Below are 25571 nucleotides of genomic sequence, written 5' to 3' on the forward strand. Positions count from 1 at the left end.
ACTCCGTCAAATATTGAGGTAGGGTGCCTCGATCCAGCGAGGCACCTTCGGTTGAGGCTTCACTCCATGCAGGAAGGAAAAAACTAAGGAGAGGTCGTGGCGTCATTTTTCGCGCAGCCATCCCGCGCGCAGAATAGCGCGGGAGATGCGGTCGCGCCATTTGCTTGGGTCAGCTCCCTCCTCTCCCGTGAGTGTCCGCTGCCCGCGGCGTCAACGCTCCTTGCGCGTCGGCCGCCATGCTGCCCCTTAGCAACAATTACGCCGTTGCTATTTGCCCCATAAGTAGATGGCACGTGACTTACGGCCCGCTTTTCGCAATGCATCTGGGATACATGGGGCCGCTCCTCAGATTTCCTTCCTTTGTGCTTCACACATTCCCAGCGTTTTTCAGCTTTGCTTTTGAAGGAGCGCTTTTCGCACTAAAAAAACTCCTGTCATCTGCAACTTGCAACACCATTATGATTTGTTTTAGTGCGGTAGATCTACTAGGCGCAATTTTAGATTTCGAGCACACGTAGTACGTGCCCGAAGCCTGCTTTGTGGCAGGTGGCCTACCTGCCCACAGTGTTGTGGGCAACCTTCCAGGTATGTACGCCTGGCAGGCCTTTACCTGGGTGAAGGGTACACCTGAGTAAAGGCATTCAGGTGGAAGATCTTAAGGCAAATACATTTAGATCTAAATCATTCAGCACGCGAAGGCCTTAAGTGCCCGTCGTAACTAGTGCTACTGCATGATATTCTGTTTTTAGCCATGATAAACCATTTGCAGTTTTTTTTTGTTAGTACAGATGCGTATTTTAACGCATTTGCTGTTTAAACCATTTGACATTTAGCCTGTAAAACAAAACACAGCAAGACGTTTGTGAGAAAGGAAAGAAAAGAATAACTTTTGCAACAAAAAACCTCAATTTGGGCTTTATTTTTTCTCTGTACTTTCAAGTGCAAATTTAATTCAGTGTAACGAAGTTCAGTGCTTAATACAAAAAGCCTTCCTTTATGAAAGGGGCCCGTTTTAGGCCAACGCTACTGCGAAAGTAGCAAGAGAGTCCCTTGGAGGAAATGCTGACGTTATCTGTGAGAAAACAGGAAATTTTCTCTGTGTGAAGGCTTGAAAGTGAACCCTAAACTCTTCAGAACCACCTCCCCACCCCACCTCTATCCTCCAGAAGCGCCACCCATCCGCCAACCTCCGCCCACCTTTACCCTCTAGAAAATTGCCGCGAGTGTGAAGCCTCGGCTTAGAGCATAGCCATTGATTGAAATATGACCATGAAAGTAATCTTAGAGCGGAAATACAATCGTTGTTGCAGCTTTATCAGGTCTTGTGTCATTATCGTCCTGCCAATTATTTATTTTGCTATGAAATGTTGGGAATGACTGCTTGGCATAGTCTCAGTAGATAACAAGTGGTCGCACCGTTTGGGAACAAACGGTTTGTGGCCTGCAGATAGTCGTCCCGCATTTAACGCGACCCAAATACATGTATCATATTTTAGAACTTTTTGTCTTCTCGTGGATACTGCTATCTGAACTCTGAAGAGGCTTTGAATTTGAGAGGCTGAGTTTATTAATAAAAACTTGCTAATTTTTGGTGCTTAAATACTGACGATGCTGTAAAAATCTAGCTGACATGACCGGTCAGTAGCACTAAGAGATACATTACATTTCTGTACTGATGAGTCTGCTCGCATTGCAGGGGCAGCTGAATTAACTCTGCGAAATTTCTTTGGATAATATTCAAGAAACTGCAAGACTCAAACCGTAACAAACTTTTCATTGTTTTATTAAGCGGATTCCTTAGCGCAGCCTAAAGTAACACATTCATATCATCGTCACCAGCCTAACTACAACCACTTCGGGAGAAATGCCTCTTACCTTAACCTCCGTTTCTCCTGCGCCAGCTGCGATCGACATTATCGCAGGAAACTCTTCCCAATTTTATCCTTAGACCTGAGCCTCTGACGCCCACGGCTGCGTTTGCCTTCTGTTAGACCAACTCCGTTACCATAAGTGACCATAGTTTATCTTTCCTTCACATTTCCTTTTCTGCCAGGGACCAATTGCACTTCTTGATTTCATCTATTAAATCATTACCTCGCCTTTGTTCTCTGATACACTCTGCTAATCTAGTTTTTATAAGTATCTCCAGACTATGTGGAAGGCTTAAAATTAAGTTGAGGATAGCGCAAAGTCACTGCTCCATGGTTAATTATTGGCAAGCACAATTCAGATACAAGTGTTACCTAAAATATTTTTACTTTTTAGATGCGATACTAGCCCATTATATTCCCACTAAGCAAGGCATGGAAACCTACACAGCTTGGCGTGAGTCCCAGCGTCACCAGCCTAAACGGGTGTATAAGAGCTGCGTGCACAACCCCGCCACAACATTCCTGAAGCCAACCACCAAAGCCAAGGCTTTTCGGTCCCTCATGACGATGCGGACAGTGATGGTCAAGAGCTGCACCTCCGGGCTTGACGACAAGAGGGAGGCTGACGGCTACGGTGAAGAACTGCACGAATATGACAGCAGCTGGATGTACGGCACAGGCTCCGGTGTGTACTCGATGGTCCCACGGCAGAAATCATTGAAGGGGGCACACATGACCAGAGTTGGCAAACAAACCCTGGCCTTGCGCAGACTCTGCAACAGACGAGTGGAGACAAAATGAACTGTTTGGCTCTGCTGCGACACGGCTGACTTGGGGTCCGCTAAAACAAGACCACAATATGATCCTAAAGTGTCATGTTGTGGCCTTACAGGAAAACGAAGCAGAGTACGTCGCAAGAAAAAGGTGCTTTCTCTTCGGGCAGCCTACAGTGGCTTGCGAATTCCAAAGAAAGGATAAACTTAGAAGAAAACATCGATACAAAAAATTAATGGGTCTGGTAATGCGGATGATGATAGCTAGCTGTGTACCCTGTATTAATAGCATTTATTCATAGTCGTTTCCACTCAAGTAAGGCTGCTTCGGCCTTCCTTCCGAGTTTCCCGTCCTCAGTGGATCCGAATCCCGCGAAAGCTAGCGCGCGGGGACTGAAGACAACAGAGCTATGTTCTGCAGAGGTTGCGGACGTCCTCCAATCTGAAGCTCCTGTACGGGTGCCAGGGCGCGTGTACTGCTGCACTGACGGACGGTGCAACGCTGTCCACATAACTCCCACTCGCAGCTGCATGGTGGCGGCCGCTTCGAACAGCAGGACGCTTGGTGTCGAAGCCCGCTGCTCCATGCCGAGTTGCTGGTCATTAAAAGGGTCGTGACTATTGTGGGCGTTTCTCTGTCAAAAGTTCCAAAAGTGCCAGGAATGTTTTATGGCTTTCCTTTTCGCTTCTTCGCCGTTTCTTGCGTTGTTCCTTCCCCTTAGAAGCCTAGCCGCGGCGTCTGCACGCTGTTCCTTGATATCTGTATTCGTTCTACAACAAAGGCGTGGCGGCGGTGAAAGCATGCGAGCCACCGTCTTCCGTGTTCACTGAGGATACTTCTAGACAACAAAAACTAGTTCGTCTTTCCCGGAGACCTTCGCCATGAGAGCTACAGCTCTAAATATTGAGAGGCAAAAACTTGAAACTGTCAATGTAAACCGCACCAAAACTCGAAATGCAGTCCTCACAAACCGAGCAGGGATCCACGGCCACAGCTGCACATCTTGAATGTTTCTCTCAGTGCCTCAGCAGTGCTGCCATCTGGTAGGGATTGCGGTTATGGGCTGGGGACAGGAAGGGTCCTGTCGGTGTGAATGGCTCGCTCCCAAAGCGCAGCTTAGAGCTCAGCCAAACAGTCCACGTCTGCAGGCTGCCCAGCCACGATTCGGCGCCAGGTGTTGTTTCGTTGGTAAACTGGCACAGCGATCCTTGCATGGCGTGCACCAGCTGGCCGTTTGATTCCCTGTGGTGAAAGAACAGCATGAAGGGAATAAATTAATTTTGAATAGATGCCAGCGAAAGATGCTTGGGATCTTTAAATACCATTTAAATAGCTACGTAAATGCAATCATGGATAAAGCAACGCCTTTTGTAACAAATCACCTTCGCTGGTACGTAGAAGCGGTTCGGTTCTCTGGCACTATTCCACAAATTTTCGTGAGCAAAAGTAAAAAAAAAGAAAGTAAATTCTAGAGGTTGTAAAGTCCGGTCAGGGACCACAAGGAACGTCGACAAAAAAAAAACTCTTTTTCATACACCCCATAAGCTAATCGCTTAGTATTTATAGGTCATGCCCTGAATACTAGGCAAGCAGCTATGAGCTATGCACGTCTGAATACCTAAGGCGCTGAGGAAGGTAATGAGGCGTGACACCGCCGAGCCAGCTTCGCAGGCAGTGCTATCCAAGCTGATAAACTAGCGTTTGATTAAATTTAGTCAAGCATCGTGGCATTATCATGAGCCCTGGATACGCCGGTGGCGAACGGCGGACCTACCGCAAGGCCGACCACCTTCGCGTTCCTCTGGGACAAATCATCAACCTAGGGGAGGGTAACGCACTCCGTAACCACTTCTGGCGCTAGGAAGCGACGCTTAGTTTCTTGACCCGGTCTCACGGCAAATTATGTAGCACCCGTTAGTACATTGAGTGTAGGCATCAGAAAACGCGCTCACAGTCATTGCAGAAAGGAGACGCACGAAAGAAGCGGCATGTTCCATGCCTGAAATGGGCATCTCTGTAGCGGCTACATCAAATCAATCAGATTCACCAGAACAGTGCTAAGCAGTGCTTTATAAAAGCTAAATATTAAAAGAAATGAGAAGTATAGGAGAGAGTGGAGGACGAGAAGGTGAAAGGAAGAGAACAATACTGCAAATAATTCATTTTTCCTAGCTTCAGGGAAATGACTGGAATGACGCCAGCCAAAGGAGAGGCTCTTCTGCGTGGGGTCAAATGTTGAGAGTCAGAAATAAAATGCCGTCGCAGATGCTTCCACCCTTTATGCATGAAATACAGCTTGACCGTTACTAGTGCTGCATGGTTTAGCAAAACGTTTCGCACCCTTCACATGCTTCAATTGTCCACCATCCCAGCGCGGTAATAAAATATTGCGTGTACTCAATTAAGATAAAACATCAATTAGAACGCGACCAAATATGAAGAATGAACGAAGCAACGACCATAGTTGGAATAAAATGCTGAGTACTGAATTTCAAATGGCTGTCTTGTCTCATCCTAGGTGGCTATAATGAACTCAGTGTACATTTCCAGCTTTCATATCCTGAAGTTTAGGGAGAGTGCCAAAAAAGGACATCTATATTTACAGCATACGTAAATGCGATAAGGCACCTCCTGACCAAACCTTGAAACACCACAAAAATGAACAGCAGGGCTTTCCTGCGCTGCATACGTTGATACGTTTTTAGGTGTTAAATAAATGAGGAAAGAACGGGTCTTTTTTTGCTGAAACTTTAGAATGTAGTTTTAGGGCGTGTGGTTTCACACTGGCAACACATATATCGTATGTATACTAGAATCGAACGTGAAAAAAACCCATGAAAATCGCTTGCAATGCCATTGCAAACGTCCCTGCAACTCATAGTGTGTCTGCACTAATCGAAATCGGTGATTCTGAACATAATTAGAGCATGTCAAACCGAATTTAAGACCAAGGATTAACCTGCAAGGCTTAAGGCTTTCTCTCAGGAGTTGGAGAAAACCAACGGCTGTTTCCATGCCATTTACGTTAACAGCAGCACGAACAAAATGCATTGTTTATAAGTGTTAGCAAACGTAGACAAAAGTGCCAAAAGTTGTTAAATACGCTTGAATTTAACTTATTGCTGTGCTATGTGAAGCAAGCTTCGCGCGTCCTGTTCGTCTCATCTACACTGTGCTTATTTATTTAGTTATGCAGCACCGACATACAGGAAAAAACCGGCGGCGCTCGAGACTTACGCCCAATATCCCGTGAATTAGTGCTGTGAAGTGTAATGTTTTGCTCGTATATAGTATTGTATTGTATTGTATTGTATTGGGTTTTATGGGCGCTTGGCAAGCAGTACGGTTGCTTTTATTCTCAATGTCCTGTTTTAATCATTTTTGTTGCATACTATTTTTCAAACATACCTCACTTACATGAGACTTTTCTTCTTTTCAGGCAAAAAGTAGTATCTTTTGATTTAAACAAAGAAGTCTCGATGCAAAGAAACACTATTCTGTAACGAGTGAGGTCACCGACTGTTTTGAGAGCTACGAAAACAGATTCTCTTCACATGATTTTCCGGGGAAACATTGGATCAAAACTAACTCGAAATGTACTAAATATGGTGCATACATTTAGTAGTAAGTTATGGAAGCATGTCGGGATAACGTTTATTCGTTTGTAGTGTCCTTTTGAAGGGTTTTTTCTAAAAATTCATCGGGATTTATGGAACGCTCGCATTAATGGAACGTAGGCCTGACGTTTAGAGCTCAATACGGTCATATCAGCTATTACCGTTTCAGTTCCTCTTCACCCGTCTCCACATGCTCCATTTTGTCCTGTGTCGGAAAACAATGGTCAAGGTGCAGCGGATATCAAACGAGACTTTTCACTTACTCGGAGCAAAAGATTGAAAACTTCGTCGCAAGGCAGCGATCCCAGGCACGCTCCTCTGGGTGGCCGGCTTCGTGATAGGGTTTCCACCATCTGAACCCGTTGAAACCGTAGCTGCAGAGGCTGCCCTTATCCGCGTGGCTCGGGATGGTGGCCCGCTCTTTCAGCTCGCAGTAGAATTGGTACATAGGTTGCGAACGGCGGGTTTGGTAGTAACGGTGAGAGTCGTCCTCCAACTGAGAAGCGCTGATGGCATCAAGTGTCCTGTTTTAGATTTGCATTAATTTCTCACAATTTATTTTGCACACAAAAGTAATTGCACCTGTAACAAAGACCGCAATTTACTTTGCGATAGCTACAATGTAGTGAAGAGAGAACTGAATCGAGTTTATGCCAGTCATGTACGTACTGTGCGGCAATGTGTCCTGAGAACTGCGGAAAGGTACAAAGTGGGAAACGGAGTGCACCTACCAAAGGATGCCATGTGCGCTGTGTACAGTTTTCAATGTTTCTGTACAGCGTTTTGTATAATCAACGGCAAGACACTCGATTACGCAAGTAAAAAAATCGAAATATTGAAATTTCATCCTTGCAGTCGAAAGGTGACTACTGTCGTGTTCGCGCTTATTTTTGGGCGCTCAAAAAGGCAGCGTGCTTATAGTTCACGAACTAAGGTTCTCTGATTGGATGCCGTGCTAGTTTGTACCTAGCCGAATCGCTGATACGTAGTTTAATTCACTACAACGCTTAAGCCAGCCTCCTTCAAGAGCCGCAATGACAACCAACGACGCGTTAGTGATTATGTTGCATTTTTGCATGCCTCACCTGACCTAAAGATGCTTAATAAAGTCACCCTTGACGTCATGGCCATCGTTCGGTTGATGTAACCGAAACCGAAATACCATGAGAGAAGGAATTCGGCCATGAATTATTTGGCGATTGAGGGAAATACCACAGGCTGATCCTTGCACGCTGTGTAACACATCACTTTAGAGACGAAAGCAAGGAAGCAAAAATTTGTTGTCGATACTCCTTTAAATTGTCGTACTACTGTGCACTTTTATGCAAGTCCGATAAAAAAGAAGATTGCGTGCCTGTTCTTCAGACATATAGTCTATTTCGTCGATGAGAGAGGGTTACGACTTCCCAAATCACTGTGCTGCATTTAATGCTGCTCAAACGCAAGAAAAATGGTAGCTGTGAGCACAGGCTCAAGCTCTTGCCGGTTAAACTCGTTCGCTTCTTAGGCCGCTCCTCTCACACAACAATAAAACCTCGTTCATTCAAATTTCAAAGGGACGGAAAAGAGCGAGCTATCCGAAGGTTCGAACCAACAAATGACCCGCAAAAACCTGCCAAAAATCGTTTGCGTCATGCACCTAGTCAATTTGTGAAAACTTGCGCAATGGTTGTCTACTTGCCAGATGGAAACTCGCAGCAGCGAAGATTTTTGGCAGTTGCTTCAAACGCTTTACTGCGTGCACCATGTCAGGAATGTCGACGCATAACTGCCCCAAAATGCAATGCCTCGGCCGACGCGGTAGCCGTAGAGCTCTTCACAAGCGGCGTCGTCGCGTGTGGGGAGGCTCTACTGCACAAGCTGCGAACAGCGTGTGAGAAGTGCGCAGTTTCGGCTCATAGGCAAAACGGAAGAGCGACGGGAACGAAAGCGAGGAAAACGCGCTGGTGCCGGAATGGCGAGACGCCTTCTCAAAAGACAACGAAAAGACTAGCGACGCGAAAATCACTGTCCAAAACTGCGCAAAACTGCACTCATCTGTCTGGCTGACGCGAGAGCGGGCTGATTCACTGCGGGCCGGAACAAACCTCAGAATATCGAGACCAAAACTATGTCGGCGCACAATTTTTCGGCGACATGGGCCTCCGAACGTCGCCACACCTACCGTTGCTCACTCGTCAGAGGATGCTTGGGCAACACCGCACCATAAAATTTAAGCTTGAGGAGAGATATTTGGACGATGGCTAGCCGATGCGGTCATACCTTGACATGGTTCCCCTTCGGGAACTCGTCTGAATTAACCGGCATGAGCCCAGATACGTCCGCATTAGAGCGTCCGATGCCAAGACCTACATGAGCGTTGGCCGGGGCGAAGCCGGCAGCCCGCATTATCTAAACTTCTGAATGAAAGGGGGTCGAAATAACGAGGTTTTAGTGCCCGCTTTCAACGCCTCAGGCCGGCGCACATACAACTTGGTCCATTAAGTTTGGAGACTGATTTATTTTCTTCTCTAGAAATAATTCCACAAAACAAATGTTAGTGCGTATGTGTAGCGCTATCGTTTCGAGCTCACCTCAGCTATTAATGTTAATTACTGTGGCAGCCGCAAATGGCACTACATGTAGAAAAATGCGTTGTCACTAGACGTCTGCGCATTCAACTTTGAGTGAATGTGGAGAGATGGACGTCCACCTCGAATAGGGTGTAAACATAAAATTCTGTGTGAAGATTGGCAAGACAGCCACACAGACGTATGAGCTCCTTCATGACGCTTACGGCAAAGAGAAATTATCGCGGACGAGAGTTTTCGAGTGGCACAAGAAGTTCGTTTCGGGGAGAACCTCGGTGGAAGACGACACAAGGCAGGGACGCCCTTCAGCCTCACGGAATGAAAACAACGTGGTTCGGATCTGGGAAATCGTACAGCAAGACCGCACCATTATAGTCCGCATGCTATCAGATGCTCTCGACATTAGTAAGACAACACGTCACCAAATTTTGCGTGAGAACTTGGGGAAACGAAAGCCAGGCTTGTTCCGCACTCCCTCACACGTGGCCAGAAGGACGCCCGAGCGTCAGTGAGCGCTTATTTGCTCTCCGAGGCAAAGAAGGATGCTGCATTCGCCAACATCGTTGCTGAAGAAGAAACATGGTGTTTTCAATAGATCCTCAAAGAAACAGAGCGCCGAATGGCGGTCCACAAGCTTTCCGGCGTCGAGAAAGGTGCGGAGACAGAAGACCAAAACGAAAACGATGCTGATAGCTTTTTTCGATGCCAGAGGTGTCATACACCACGAGTTCGTCACACAAGGGCTCCAACACATGCGTGATTCACTGCGACGCCGTCGCCCTGACTTATGGGCATCTGATTAATGAAGCCTTCTCCACGATAACGCAAGGCAGCACACTGCTCTCAGCATGAAACAATTTCTCACCAAGCACAGCATTATTGTGCTTCTCCATCCGCCATACTCGCCTGACCTCTCCCCATGCGATTTTTTCCTGTTTCCTCGTGTGAAGAGAGCCCTAAAAGGTCGCTGGATGGGGAGCGTGGAGGCTATTCAAGACGCCACGACAAAAGCGCTGACAGCCTTGAGAAAAGAAGCGTTTTCCAACTGTTTCTAAGTCCTCAAGAAGCGTTGAAAGCTGTGTATAGACTGCGAGCGAGACTATTTCGAAGGGGTGCTGTAGGAAGTACAAGAACCTGTGACCACTGCGGTTTTACTGACACGTGAGAAGTGACCTCTTGCGCAATAAGTACCTTTTTTCTCGCGGTTATAATGCCAGTCATAGTGACTGATAAAGCAGACAATTCTGAGCTTAACGAAGAAGGAAAAGAAAACTATTAGATAACAGAGCCGCCCAGAGATCGTGAATCACAACCGCGGGCATTCCTGTGACAGTTTTTAGTATCGCATATTTTCATCTCTTGTCCTATATTTAGGTATGACTAAAATCAGCTGGTCTGCAGAGGTATGCGGGGTTTAACGTCCCGAAGCTGTAAATGTCCTAAGAGGGACGCCGTTGTTATGGCCTCCGGTGGTGGCCTCCGCTGACATCGTGCAGCACACGGCCGTTTTTGCATTCGACCCCCCGCCGAAATGCAGCCGCCGTGTCCCGGATTCGATCCCGCGACCTTGGGCTCTGCAGCCAAACGGCATAGCCTCGAGCCACCACGGCGTGTAGCTGGTCTGCTGAAGTTTGAGGCGAAGCGGTCACACAGGTTCGAAGCAAGAGACAATTGAGTTTCCTAATTTTGGCAACGATCGTTTGAAATTATAGGATCCCATGAAATATTTAGGAAGGAGGATATCTCAGTGCTAAAAATGACATATTCGGGTCTGACTCAGTGGGAAGTTATAATGGGTGTCCGTACACGTAACTCGTGCTTATTTGAGTGGGATACTAGGTCATTGGTGGGAGACTTGTGTGGGAACAGAATGCGCAGTTAAGATTTTGCAGGGATTTTATAGTTGTTGGGTGCGCGCAAGAAGTACTCAGCTCGGGTGGACAGCCTCATCAGAGAGCAGGCCACCACGCCCAGATGACTGCAGACAGACACTTGTAGCAGCAGGAGTGGCCTTACGCGGCAGGAGCAGCACCAGCCTCCGAAGATGATGCCGAAGTGCGGAGGAATTGAGCTCCCTCCTCGTGCCGGCATCACGCGCCGTTCAGCTCCACGCCATCAGACGTTCTAGCACTTCAGCGAGCAAATCAATCATTTTCTTCATCGTGCCGGCCTCATACTGCATGGCGCGTCCAACTGGTGACTCCTGTCGTCCGCTCGAACACCCGCCCCCACCATGGCCAACGCCGACGACAACGCCTCCGCCATGCCCGGTGACGGACCCTCCAGTGCAGTCTCTGCGCTGTCCCTTCGCCTTCCCCAGTTCTCGTCAGCCGATCCTCGATTCTGGCTCACTCAAGTCAACAGCCAGTTCACTATTGGACGCATCACCACCCAGGCGCAGAAGTTTCATCACGTCGCTGCGTCGCTACCACCTGAGATTGCCGCCGAAGTCCGCGACCTCCCCATAGCTCCGCCCGCCTCGTCCAAATTTGACACGTTGGCTGCTGAGCTCATGAAGCCAACAGCCGTCAGCCGTCTCGGAACATCGCCGCCTGCAGCAGCTCATCTGCTCCGAAAAACTGGGGGACCGCAAACCAACACAGTTGCTGTGGCGGCTCCAGTAGCTCCTGGGCGACAAGGCTGCACCTACGACCAAGCCTTCCTGAGTGAGTTTTTCCTTCAGCGCTTGCCGTCGTCGATCCGCCTGGTGCTTGTGCACGCCCAGGGGTAGTCTTTGGAGGAGCTCGCTGAGCTGGCGGATTTCGTTATGAACGTTTCCTACTCCATCATTTCTCTCGGTGCAGTATCCCAGCCTCCCACCCCGCCATCATCTCTTCCCTCCCGCGTGGACCTTCAGAGCCTCCGGGACGACTTCCATGCCTAGATAACACGTCTCTCCAACCACATCGCCGCATGGTCGACCTCCCGCTCTCTTCCGCCTTCCTGTCGCCAGGCCTCATCTTGCCGACGTAGTGCTACCCCACCTCTTCAAATCAGCGAGTGCTGATATCATCGCACCTTTGGTGCAGCAGCGCATCGGTGTACCCCTCCCTGTCGCTTCCAGGGAAACTTCCCACGAGACCACTAGAAGCGGCAAGTGGTGCGGCCCTGGACAACAGCCAATTATTCCTCTTTCGCGACCACATCTCGGGCCTCCGTTTTCTCGTCGACACTGGAGCAGAGGTGAGCATCCTCACCTGTAGCATTACAACCTTACCTTCTCGCCGCACTGGCCTATCGCTACAAGCCGCAAACCTCACCCCCATCGCTACGTACGGCGAACATGCTCTCACACGCAATTTGGGCCTCCGACGTGTGCTCCGATGGGTTTTCTTCGTCGTGGACGTACGTTACCCAATCCTCGGAGCTGATTTCCTGCGTCACTACCATCTGTTGGTCAACATACACAGCGAGTGTCTCGTAGACGGCACAACGAACCTCTCTGTTCAGGGCCTCCGCCTTCGAGAGCCGCTTGCCAATAAACCCAGCCCACACCAGTCGGTCTACGAGATCCTCTTGGATGAATACCATTCTGTGCTCCGTTTTTCCAGCTTCTTACTGCCCGTCAAACACCAGGTCACGCATCACACTGTGACCACTGGCCTGCCCACACATGCTCGAGCCCTCGCCTTGCTCCAGACCGTTTACAGATCGCTTCTTAACGAGTTCGAACACATGCTGGAGATCGGCATTATCCGACTTTCATCTAGCCGATGGGCGTACCCTCTACCAATGGCGCCGAAAAAATCCCAATGGGACTGGCGCCCCTGTGGTGATTACCGCGCCCTCAACAACGCTACCGTTCGGGACCGTTATTCCCTAGCTCACATCGCGGATTTTACCGCTGCGTTGCATGGCGCTACAATTTTCTCTAAAATTGATCTCGTCAAGGCCTACAACCAAATCCCTGTAGACCCATCCGATGTACCCAAAACTGCCATCATCACACCATTCGGCCTCTTCGAATACCTCCGCATGCCATTTGGCCTCCGTAACTCTGGCCAGACATTTCAACGTTTCGTGGACACAGTTACAAGGGGCCTACCTTTCTGCATGGCTTACATCGATGACCTCTCGTATTCAGCCGCGATGCGGTGCAGCACTTGAAACACCTCCGGCAGCTTTTCCAACGCCTCTCTGATTATGGCCTGATCATCAACAGAGCAAAATGTGAATTCATCAAGTCGGAGGTCGACTTCCTTGGCCACCGTGTCAACAGCTCCGGCATCCGGCGTCTCCCATCAAAAGTCCAGGCCATTAAAGACTTTCATCAGCCTGTCTCAATCCGCAAGCTCCGCGAATTTCTCGGCCTTATCAATTTTTATCGCCGTTTCATCCCTCACTGTGCTGCAGTACTCAAACCACTGACGGATATGCTTCAAGGCAAGAAAAAAAACTCCGCACAACTGACATGGTCAACAGGTGCTCTGGATTCTTTCCAGGCCGCCAAAGCGTAACTATCCGACCGACAGCTCCGGCTGTGGCGTTGGAGCCGTGCCAGGTCGTGGATGGTTCTTGGAGCCCTCTATCTTTTTTGTCCCGCAAGTTTTCTGCTGCCGAAAGCCACTACATTACTTTCGGCCGTCAACTCCTTGTCATGTACAAGTTCGTGCGGATTTTCAAGCACTTCCTAGAAGGTCGGCAATTCCACATCCTCACCGACCACAAACCATTCATTTTTTCCATCAAATCGGGGAGCGGTGAATTCTCGCCCCGTGAAATTCGTCACCTTTTGGGCGTGGCAGAATTCCCGACCGACATCAGACATGTTCAAGGTCTTGACAAGGCCCCGGCGAACGCTCTGTCACGTGTTACTGCTTCTCTCGCCTCGGCTGCTCCACCACTGAACCTTGAATTTGCCGTCCTCGCAAAAGCGCAGCAACATGACTCGGAAGTTATGGACCTTTTCCAGAACCCTCGTTCGCTGGTTCTCCGTGAAATTCTCCTTCCTTCGTGCCCCGTACCCATCATCTGCGACTTTTCGGCCGGCACTCCGCGCCCTTTGGTACCCTCTGCCTTTCGTCGTGTTGTCTTCGACGCCCTCCACGGCGTATCCCATCCCGGAATTCGCGCCACGTAGCAGCTTCTCACGAAACGTTACGTCTGGCCCGGCATCAACAAAGACGTGCGCGCCTGGGCCCGTGCCTGCCTGGCTTGCCAGCAGTCTAAAACTCATCGACACACGACCTCCCCCTTAGGCTCGTTCCCTCCGCCGTCAGCCCGTTTTGACAACGTCCACATCGATATCCTCGGTCCCTGACGACCTTCCGCTGGACAACCATATCTTCTTACTTGCATCGATCGGTTCACAAACTGGCCCGAGGCGTTCCCTCCGCCTGTAGAACATTCGTCGGCGGCTGGGTCTCCCGGCACGGGGTTCCCTCGACCATCACCACTGACCGTGGCGCCCAGTTTGAATCTTCACTTTTAAATGACCTTATGACATTACTTAGAACTTCCCGAATTAGAACTACTGCTTACCATCCCATCGCCAACGGTATGATCGAACGCTTCCATCTTTTGCTAAAAACATCCCTCAAAGTCCAACTCGACACCACCCACTGGACTGCCTCCCTACCACTGGTTCTGCTTAGCCTTCGTGTTACACTGAAAGAAGATCTTCGTTGCACTCCGGCAGAACTTGTCTTCGGCTCACCCCTGCGTCTTCCTGTTGAATTTTTCGAATCTACCGATTCGTCTACAAGTCCCGACCCTACCGATTACTTGATGCAGCTCCACTATTTTTTGCCGCCATCTCAGAGCGCCACATCTCCGACGCCATTTTCGACCATTTTCACATGTTCCATCCGAACTCGCGGTTTGCACGCACGTCTTTGTTCGCAGAGACTCTGCCCGCAAGGCGCTTCAGCGTCCCTGCGACGGCCCCTTCCATGTGCTCGAAAGAACATCGAAGTTCTTCGTCGTCGACATTCATGGGCGCACTGACACCATTTCAATCGACCGCTTGAAGCCATCCTTCACAGAGGACACCCCGCCCACTGGACCTTGATGTGTGCTTTCTCTGCCCCAACCGGCCGGCTGCGCTCCTCCGCTGTCTTTCCCTGTCATTCCTCAGAAGCGGAAAGTATCGTTCCGGCTCCCAGCTTCACCAGACCCCTTCACTTGCGGGGGGCCTACTGCAGCAGCAGCAGCAGCAGCTGCTGCCTTACGCAGCAGGAGCAGCACCAGCCGTCGAAAATGATGACGCCGAAGTGCGGTGGAATTGAGCTACCTCCTTGTGCCGGCGTCACGCGTCGTTCGGCTCCACGCCATCAGACGTTCTAGCACTTCAGCCTTCAGCCAGTAAATCAATCATTTCCTTCATCGTGCCGGCCTCATACTGATTGGCGCGTCACGCCTACCCAAGCAGAGCCATATATCATAAAATATGGGCGAATGGATACTTGAAAGAGTACCTGTGGTTACCTGTGGTGTGAGGGCTGTGCCACGACGTACCACGTCACCAGGGGCTGTGAAATAAATATCTTCATTACCTAAGATAACTATAGCCCTGGTGGGGAGACCCTCCTGACTGGCTCCGACCCGAGCACACAGCTTATGCTTGTGACGAGGGGCAAGGCGGCGGCGTAGGCCAACGGGATCCTGGGAAAACCTTAAGGAAGACCGACCACTGAAGCTCCAAATCTACCTCTTCCCTACCCTCTATGCCGTAACTCTTCTCTTCCGAAATAAATGTTTTACCCCTGCCACTTAGTGGAAGGCGTCCTTTCTCATGTTCGTTCACTGCGAATGAATGGCGCCTAGCCAGGTAAATCGCTGTCGTTTCCCGGCATGTCCATTATAATCTTCAAAACATACATATCGTTCTTCGTAAAGTAATACCTGCAGATTGTGCCGCACGTACCTCACTTTAGCATATGTTTTACAGCATTGATAGTGGGGCGCTCACTTGTAACAAATTGCCTTATATTTGCGTTCACCTCTGCAGTAAGCGAATTTAAAGAAAGTCGCAACATTAGTTTCGAGCAACGGTGTCGCAAAGAGCCGGTGTCACAGGAAGCATGCGGCTGATCGATGTTGAAGTGTGCTTCTCTGGCGTTACCGGAATGAGTTCCAATACTCTCGCAGTTTCCTGGCACTAAATGTTTGAAAGCACTGCCGGGTCTAGAGACTGAGCGGCCGAATTACCAAAGTATTGCCCCCAAGAACGATTCGCTACAGCCTCCCTCACCGATTTGGAGCAGCGCGTACCCTCGCGCTCGGTATGAGCTGCAACGCACAAGATGTGGTTGGAGCTCAGTTCTCGAAGCAGACCGCACCCAGCTGGGCTGCAAATTGATAGAAATGCACGTTCAAGTTGTGTGATGCGTGTAAAGGGCGCGTTGATGTATTATAAACCGAAAAACTCAGCTGGGTCACTTCGGACGTGTTGCACAGTCATATTGAGCGCGACAGTACATACATGTAGAAGCAATATGATAACACACGGTGCGTGCCAATCGGGTGCCTGACGCTTCTCTAAACATGCAAAGCACGCCCAGCTGGTCTCGCATGCCGTCTCCTTTAGAAAGCGGTGTGGCAGGTATGCACCTCGAAGTGCCCATTTGGTGCATATTCTGATTTTGAAATTAGAAACAGTGCCCTTAAAACTGTTGCTGGTCTTAAAATTCAGCTTACGTTAGAGGAGAATTAAAATGCTGAACGACCAGTTTTAAATGAAAATGATTAATTTTCGGCACTCGTACAGGCACAGTACACTTTTCCAGCCATCACCAGACAGCGTCATAAGAGAGCAGCTACATTTACATCAAGAATAAAAGTGATAAGGCACCTCGTGGCAGAACGGTGAAATACATCAGAAATGAACAGAAAGAATGTCCAGAACTGCAAACTTTGATATGTTTATTCAGGTTAAATGAGGAAAAAATAATGGTTCACCCCCTTTTTCTTTCTAAAGCTCTTCAATGCAGTTTTCTGGCCCCTGGCTTCACAATGACAGTGTATTTTGTACGTCGGCTAGATTACACTGTAAAAAAAAAAAACCCCACGGCAATCGTCTGTAACGTCGTTGCAAACACAGTTGCAACTCGTAATGTGTCGATACGGAATCCCAATCAATAATTTCTCAAAACTGTTGAAGGCTGTTGATCTGAAGTTAATACCGAGGCCTAACCAACAAGGGTAAACTTCCATTCAGTGGTTGGCTTAAACCGACGGTTATGTTCCTGGGCTTTACGTTAAGAGGAACACGCACCGAATGCTGTTTTTTTAATGTTAGCTAAGACAGACAAAAGCACTAAAAGTTTTTAAACTGCACTGAAGCGAAATTGACATATTGCCGTGCAATGTGAAGCAAACTTGGTAAACGTCCTGTTCATCTCACCTCCAATGTGATTATTAATTTATGCGACACGGAAACACAGGAAAAATCTGGCGGCGCTAGCTACTAAAGCCGGACATCCGGTGAAATAGTGTCGTGAAGTGTAATATCAAGGTTGCCATTGGTTGCTGCCGTGAGGAATTCTCATTGCGCTTGGCAACAAGACAATTGCTTTTATTTGCGATATTCTGTGTCAAGCATTTTTGTTACACAGTCGTCAAACATCTCACATACACCAGTCTTTTTTTTTATACGAAAAAAGTTCCTAACGTCCCTTTGGTCAGAGAGTTTCGAGCTCACTTCTAGATATGAAGCTACACTGATATGCGAGCAATGACGTCACCGAATGCTTTGAGAGCCACGGCAATAACGTGTTTAGATACTTATCTGGAGAAACAGTGGGTCAAGATTTGGGGAAATCCTCTGAAAAAAAAAACCTCTTCCATGCACATATATGTTTTGGAAGGCAAAGCAGGCAATGCAAACTGTTTATCAATGTCCCTTCGAAGGGTGCCTAAAAAGGCACCCGCCTCCATGGAACGTCGTGCGGAACATTTCCCAGGCCCGAGGTTTATAGCCGTGATATACCCATAAAAATTATTACGGGTTCAAGACATCCCCCCCCCCCCCCCCACACACACACACACTTTCTCATAGTCCATTTTGCCCCATGCACTGAAATAACTAGCAAGATCTAGCGGATTTAAACTGACATCTCTCTTACTCGGAGCACGGGAAGGACATCGCGGGCACGAGGCAGCGATCCAGGGCACAATCCTGTTGGTGGTCGATTTCGTGATAGGTTTTCCACCATCTGAACCCATTGGAGCCATAACTGCAGAGGCTGCTTTTTTGCGCTTGGCTCGGAATGGGGGCCCGCTCTTTCAACTCGCAGTGGAATTGGTTTTCAGGTTGAGAGTTGCGGGCTTGGTGGTAGCCTCGGCAGCCCTCCTCCTCCATCTGGAAAGCAGCGATGGCAGCGAACGTCTTGTTATCGATTTGGAGAGTCATTCGTTTGTATTTAAGGATGCGATTTACTTTGATATATCTAAAGAGTGTAGTGAGGATGAACTGAAGCGGGTTGACACATCAATATAAGGTTTATGGATATGTACGAAACTGTGCACGGTTAGGTGGAGCATTGAAATGCGTGGCCATGTTTCCTCAGAACGACGCATGGGGGTGACTTTGGATTGAGCGTATTGGCTCAAAGGCCGCGGGAAGAAGTGCCCCTCCAGATAATATTTTACAGAAGCGAACCGGAATAATTTTCTTGAAAAACGAATGTAACATAAAATTTGAAAAGGGTGTTATTCAGGCACTCTATAGATTTGAGCTGTTTTGCAGTGCGTTTTGCATGACCCATCAACAACTAGGAACTTCTTTGCGCGAGTAAAGAATGGAAATCGTGTAATTTCAGACTCACGGTCGAAAGGTAAATCCTGTCGTGTTCCCCGTGCTTATTCGTCGGCGCTCAATAGGACAGTGCGTCTTCAGCTCACGAGCTAAGGTACACTGATTGGACACAGCCACTGGTAAACTCAATTATGGAGAAGGATGAAGGAGGAGCTGTGACGAACGTCACGGTTAGTAACGCTTGCTGCGCCTGCCGCGTGTGCGGGTGGATGTTCGGCACGTTTGCTTAAGTACAAATGGGTGCGCTGGCTATGCATTGCGTCTGACAGCTACTGGAAGGAAGTGCAGACGCATCTTACCGCTTTTATCGGCCAATAAATGTTTACGAAACCGCCAAAGCACCATATAGTTTATATTATACTTTATTGATAGCTTGTTTCGCAATTTGGTTCTTACTTGTCGCTTAGCTCAGTCATCCCTTTGCTGAGGTTCACTTAAGATAGCAAAACGAGCAAGCGTAATAATTTCGCATCCAGGCAGATTTTGAAAAACAATGGTGTAGTATGGACGCTCTCGGCTTTCGCAGTTTGTGAGACAGAAGAAAAAAACTCACAAATGAGACAGCCTCGTCCAAACGGCTTAAAATGTCAAGCATACTACCGAGTTCTTGACCTAGCAAGTGACTCAGAAGTGGGCTTCCTGCCTCATCCGAACGGCAAGATTCAGGTGGCCCGGCACTTTGTGACTGAATTGTTGTCGTGCAGCAACGCTAAGGTTGGGCACTTACTTGCTGGCTGAAATCGGCTAGTTAAATGCTATAATAGGCAAGAAAATCGGCGGAGACACTTAAGACTTCTAAGGCGTGAGAAGGCGTAAGCCCGCCGGCTCACTTTAAACGCATCTGGAAATTCTACCTCTGCATGGTTCTACGTATCTGCTGCCGCTACTGCGTCGCACCCCTTCTGATATGCGCGCTAACTTCGTGCAGGCAGTCGCCGCCCTACCGCGCCCCGCGCTACGCCTTAAGAGAATGAAGCAATAGCTAATGGGTTGATGCCCATACATGCAGAATTGGTCAAGTTCTCTACTTTAAATTCATAGATCCCTGGCAGTCCTCATGCCACTCTTGGCGCAGTGGTGCAGCGGTTAAGCAGTGCGCCACTGCCCTGGGGTGGCAGGTGCTGCTACTTGTGGGGTTTGTGCGACACACACACACACACACACACACACACACACACACACACACACACACACACACACACACACACACACACACACACACACACACACACACACACACACACACACACACACACACACACACACACACACACACACACACACACACACACACACACACACACACACACACACACACACACACACACACACACACACACACACACACACACACACACACACACACACACACACACACACACACACACACACACACACACACACACACACACACACACACACACACACACACACACACACACACACACACACACACACACACACACACACACACACACACACACACACACACACACACACACACACACACACACACACACACACACACACACACACACACACACACACACACACACACACACACACACACACACACACACACACACACACACGCGCGCGCGCGCGCGCGCGCGCTGCGCGCAACGCACTTTCGCTCAATGGGGCAAGTAAGGCTTGCGCCTTAAATTAAACCGGCAGAGTACGCAGAGTAAGGCCAGTGGTGACCAGAAGTGAATATTCAATTCTAAAAGAATAGTTACCGCCAAAATCTCGAGCTCTGGCGAATGCGTAGTTGCTAAGTCATTCTGATGCCGGACAAGAGGGTGCGGTACCCAATCCGGTCCCCGCGTAAGAGTTTAGATGGAGGCGATATGCAAAAATTGCCGTGGGCTGTGCGATGTCACCCGACATCTAGGAACCCCGAGTGGTCGAAATGAATGCAGAGCCCTCAGCTAGAGCGACATTTGTGGCCAAGGTGCATAACGGGGTCGCGAAACCCTACATCACCCTACTTCCAAATCTCATCTTCATTGCTCTGCATACACAGCTCCAGGCAACAGCGGAGCAGCGTTTTTTTTGTAGCTATTGAGCTTAAGCACACCGACCCTTGTGATTTACTTCCAAAAATGTCCCTAAAGGATCTTAAAGCATTGTACAGACGCCTCATTGCGATTCAATATTTTCAAATGCCACCTCTGTGAGGACCTCGAACCTCGAATGTGTCTATTATCTAGCACTGACTGAACACAATTGTTCACATTGGCAGCTCTTGTAAAGGCAAAAATTCGTGTACTGGAGGCCTAGGCTGCTTCCGGTTCGTCGGCTTCTCGCATGCCATCTCACCACAAAGACCGTAACAACCATTTCGAATAAGTCCGGGACGTGACCTGAAATCCAATCTAATGCAAAAATAACGGACCCGTTAACTGAATACCGCTTTACATTTTGAGCAGTTAAAAGCATCGATACGTTTTGCTCCGCAAGCAAGCTACATTCGCGTTGGAAGGAGGAAAAATTGTAAGCGGCCTTGACTTCTAGATGCGTACGAAATAGGAGGCCCTATAAGAGCGCCGGATAGTGCTATGCTGTCAATGGCAAAGGGTACACTTTGATGGAATGCGTTGGTAGGCGAGGCAGCGCGGGGTAAACGGGTATAAAAAAGCTGGCTGTGCAAGAACGCTAAGAAATGAAATATCTCACCGACGGAGAGTGTTGCGAAGTGTGCAGAAACAGTGAGAAGCGCGTAGTACTGCTAAGTGCTGCTCACCTCACGCCAGCGTCTTCGCAGACACAGAAAAGCGGAGAGAGGTCGGAGCGCACGGCTCGGGAGGGTCTGGGACGCTGCGTTCGGCTCTGTGATGCACGCGCTGCTCGAGAGGGGCGCACTCATTTTTTTCTTCTGCTGAAAAATTTTATTTTGCTGGGAAAGATAGAACAGACGGAGAAAGGAAAAACTAAAGAGCGATGATGCTGGACGGAACATTGTAGAAAAGCAATAAAATGTTTTATGGTTTATGGTGACTTAACGTCCGAAAACGACTCTGCCTAAGAGACACGCGCCCTAGAGAAGGGCACCGGAAATTTTGACCAACTAGGGTTCCTTAACGCACGCTGACATCGCTCAGTACACGGGCCTCTAGAATTTCACTTCCATCGAAATTCGACCTCCGCGGCAAGTATCCAATGAGAGCTCTCAAGGAAGAAGAATTAATCAAAATTAAGCGTGAAGAACTAGCCGGTAAGTGTCATTACAAGTTAGCTTCCTTATTGGAGGTGTGTGGGTTTGGGGGGGGGGGGGAGGGAGAAGGGTAGGTATAAAAAAGGTGCAGAAGAAAAGTAAAAGAGACGCTAAAAATAAAGCACCAAAAGAATGTATACGCACTATCGCTTTACCTCAAACTATTCCACCCTGGAAAAACAAAAAGAATACAAGAGATAACAGAAAAAAGGGATGGCAAATATAATGGTAATGCGGATATCCAGAAAATGGCTGCAACCAAACAGAATAAAATAGAGTGATTTCGCCGTATCTTTACTCTTCCAATAGACGATTAGCACAAAGTGTGAGTGAAATTCGTCTTCTTCTCTCAGAGCGCTCGTTTGCCTTGGTTGCCGCCGTAGTAGCCATGCCGCACTGCAGCGATATGCACCAATTCGCACAATTCATAACAAGCGGGCCCTTTACGACGACTCGTTAATGTTCATTTCGTAGTCGTGAAGAGAAAGCTGACACTCACTGATATTTAAGAGACGGAACCGGCGCAAAAGACAAGGAGGTGACACAACTGCACAAGCACGTTCGTATTTTTTTCTTCCCTCCCTTAAACATCATGCACCAGCTAGCTCGCCAAAAGGCCCTCTCGCCGAAACTCTGGTGTTCAGTGTATCTCGGGCATTGCTTCTTCGCCTGCATCAAATGAACAATATCGGCTAGTTGTTGATGGGATGGGCTACACGTAGGGATATATAAAACGATTTGCGATTTAGCATCACGGAGGCACTGCAGATATTTGTGGATATAGAAATATAGCTTGAGTAGCTTTTTCGGAAATCACACAATGGCTTATAGGTGTTTAGAGGATCTCTCGTATACAGCGCGCTCAGCGTGCCTGCTTTGATGATTTTGACCGTTTTCATTCATAATGTTGTCCTGTACGCACCACTCACGTCGCGCTTTTGCTATCTTTTCTAGGTTTCAGAAGTGATTTGAAGTCAGTGACTGCATGATATCAGTTTTGAGGCATCACTATGTCGAACCTAGTAATAATGGCGTCAAGTTTCGCGCACAATCAAGTCAGCATTTTGAAAATCGGCGGCTGACATCTTAGCCCCATCTATTCTGCTGTTTCTTGACTGCAGATTATAGTAATGGACGAATTAATTCGAGTGTCTCACTCCACCCGTCATCCCATACCTTCCGCCTTTCCATTAAGCCATAAATAGTTCCCCGAGGACCTGCTGGGGCGCCTCTTAAAGTTCGGCGACGTCTCGGTGACGAAAAGGGTTGTTGCAGGTATCCCGACCTCTCCTCCTTTTTCTAACCTTTCCAGAAATGTCCACGTGCTACCGCCTGGTCTTTGTTTTCTCTTCTTCTTCTGGTTCATTCTTGCAAACGTAATGAAAACTTTCAGAAGAAGAATACAGCCCCGCGGTAGCAGCGCGTGCACGACGGAGCCGACAGCCACGTTCCCGTGCCTTTGCGTTGTTCTCTGCGGCCTCTCCTCGTTCCTGTTCTCCGACTGCGCTTAGACGGGGCCCTGAGGTGAGCGGCAGTTTCCATTTCTATGCGCCCGTTAGTGTTTCTTATCGCTCAACAGCAGTTTATTTTGGCGAGGTGCTTCGTTCCTTTGCTTCCTCGCTTAGCGAGCCCGCTTATTTCCTGACACCTTGACGGGCTGCCTGGCCTCGCTATGTGTGAGAAAACTGCAGCGCGGCCAGGTGTTCCTTCGGGCGGGCATCCAAATAGAGTGCTGGACAAAATTCTTTGAAGCTCTTCACCGCGCAGAATCGAGAAATTTGCAATATTTTGCCTTTGCGGTGAAGATACATGTCGGAAGTCTACCACGGGTAGCACATACAAATTCTTCCCATGCTGGTCAATCACTTTAGGCGCAGAGGTCTACTCTGCCGTTACAGAAGATGGCGGCCGAAATAGTACGGCATCCAGTCATAGCTAGAGAATAGACATTGGAAGTTACTGAGAGTGACATATTTTGGAATACTGAATGCCATTGGGCTGGGGGCACAATACCTTGTGCTTCTTCGGCAACCATTTCACAACGAGTGGCGTGGCTTGTGATATGAGGCTCGCAGCTGCAGCTAGGGTGTACAACAGACTCCGTTATGAGAGGTAGGTAAGAGGGTATGGTTGATATGGCATGGGTGGTTTAACGTCCTAAAACTGCACGTGGGCTACGAGACGCACTGTAGTGGAGGGCTTCGGATTAATTCAGACCGCCTTGGGTTCTTGAACGTGCGCTGACGTCGATCAGCTCAGCGACTTGTTTCCATTTCGCCTTCATCGAAATGCGGCCCCGCAGCCAAGATTTGATCCCGCGACATTGGGCTCAGCAGCGGAACGGCATAGCCACTTGTAATTGTAAGCATACTATTGCGTGCGGTGAGGGGATGCGCCATAAAGTTGGAAATGATGGCATACTCCTAAGCGCTGAAAAACCTTACTTGTAAAACGTTTCTTGGAGTCGTACTGGCTAGTTATGTGGTGCATAGAAAATAAATGCGGCGTAGCAAAGCTTCATTATTCCAGCGGCAATATGGTATGTTCAGCCCTATGCAACTTGCCTTTTACTCCCGCTGGTCTTCTACTCCCCTTTCTTGCATGAGTGCTATTGCACTTCATTAGCGAAAGCGAACCAGGAAATGGTCCCACAATTTTGGGGCGGCCGGCGACAACTGTACAGGGAGAGGGTGTTGTTCTAAGGTTTCATTGTGATGATGTGGCATCTAAGCTTATACTCCGGGGCGGATTGATAGGCGACAATTCCGTTGCACACTTAACGCTTTAAGATCCTCGGTCAAAACTTTGTCGTTTACGCCTGCTGTTATCGCAAGAAATTACGGGGTCATCTCGACAACACGGTTCTTTTGCTAAACATCCTGAAGATGAAATTGTCACGTCTGCGCCTTCTACTATTTCAAGTGGACATGAGCAAAGCGATGGTAGAGCTAAGCGACAATCAATGAGCATGAAGTCTGCAACAAGCAACCTTCAAAGTACAGAATAATTGTAAGTTTGGGCATTTTTATGGGCCTTCAATGGTGAACGAGAGCAATAAGAGTCGTCTGTAGTTCATTCCACATACTGTAGTGAACCCATAACGTAATCAGCGCGTTTATTTATAAAGCTGTGTCTAACGTCAACATTTATGATAATGTGACGAAGTGACATTGTATGTTCGGCGCGTACAGTTAGGTTTATGTGGGCGCTAGTGTATCTGAGGTTGCACCCATCCTTCTAAGCTTTCAGTGTTAACGCCGGGAAGCACTCCAACAACCGTATTCCTAATGTACGGCTGAAATTGGGGATTTCCTTTCTTCACTGATCCGGAGTTCCCGGGTTCGAACCCGACCGCGGCGGCTGCGTTTTTATGGAGGAAAAACGCTAAGGCGCCCGTGTGCTGTGCGATGTCAGTGCACGTTAAAGATCCCCAGGTGGTCGAAATTATTCCGGAGCCCTCCACTACGGCACCTCTTCTTCCTTTCTTCTTTCACTCCCTCCTTTATCCCTTCCCTTACGGCGCGGTTCAGGTGTCCAAAGATATATGAGACAAATACTGCGCCATTTCCTTTCCCCCAAAACCAATTATTATTATTATTATTATTATTATTATTCTTCACTCGCGAAATTAAGTGCATGGTATTTATGAGCCACAAAACACAGTGCAATATTGTTGAAAACTGTCGCCCACTAACCTCCTTCTGAAACGGCACATGCCATCCAAATTGCTAGAGCACACTTTCCGCGCCCTTTGAGACAAAGCAG

At 48.5% G+C, this 25571-nt stretch overlaps 1 protein-coding gene and 1 long non-coding RNA gene across 2 annotated transcripts in view; one reads left to right on the forward strand and one right to left on the reverse strand.

The window, feature by feature from the left end:
* LOC144100770 (uncharacterized) overlaps positions 1–23317 on the forward strand; it is a 34688-nt gene extending 11371 nt beyond the window's left edge. Inside the window, exon 3 of the long non-coding RNA XR_013307837.1 lies at positions 23200–23317. This is a non-coding gene — a long non-coding RNA (uncharacterized LOC144100770). The remainder of the gene's footprint in view (positions 1–23199) is intronic.
* Positions 1838–21420, reverse strand: LOC144100761 (uncharacterized). The gene is made up of 5 exons (XM_077633611.1): positions 21336–21420; positions 17898–18133; positions 6526–6786; positions 3617–3887; positions 1838–2644 (listed from the first exon to the last, which is right to left on the reverse strand). Exons 2-4 carry the CDS (start codon positions 18131–18133, stop codon positions 3662–3664), a joined length of 723 nt encoding a protein of 240 aa, XP_077489737.1. The 5' UTR covers positions 21336–21420; the 3' UTR covers positions 1838–2644; positions 3617–3661.
* Positions 23318–25571: the final 2254 nt, after the last annotated feature.

This window comes from Amblyomma americanum, chromosome 1, assembly GCF_052857255.1.
Source record: "Amblyomma americanum isolate KBUSLIRL-KWMA chromosome 1, ASM5285725v1, whole genome shotgun sequence".
NCBI classification, from domain to species: Eukaryota; Metazoa; Arthropoda; class Arachnida; order Ixodida; family Ixodidae; genus Amblyomma; species Amblyomma americanum.

Bases quoted from the DNA above. Each gene is read 5' to 3' on its own strand.
- LOC144100761 (XM_077633611.1), bottom strand. From the start codon at position 18,133: ATGGAGGAGGAGGGCTGCCGAGGCTACCACCAAGCCCGCAACTCTCAA. The intron at 6,787-17,897 runs GTAAGAGAGATG...AATCTAAAACAG, and splicing joins ATGTCCTTCCCGTGCTCCGA to GACACTTGATGCCATCAGCG. The intron at 3,888-6,525 runs GTAAGTGAAAAG...CTTTCACCACAG, and splicing joins TTTTCAATCTTTTGCTCCGA to GGAATCAAACGGCCAGCTGG.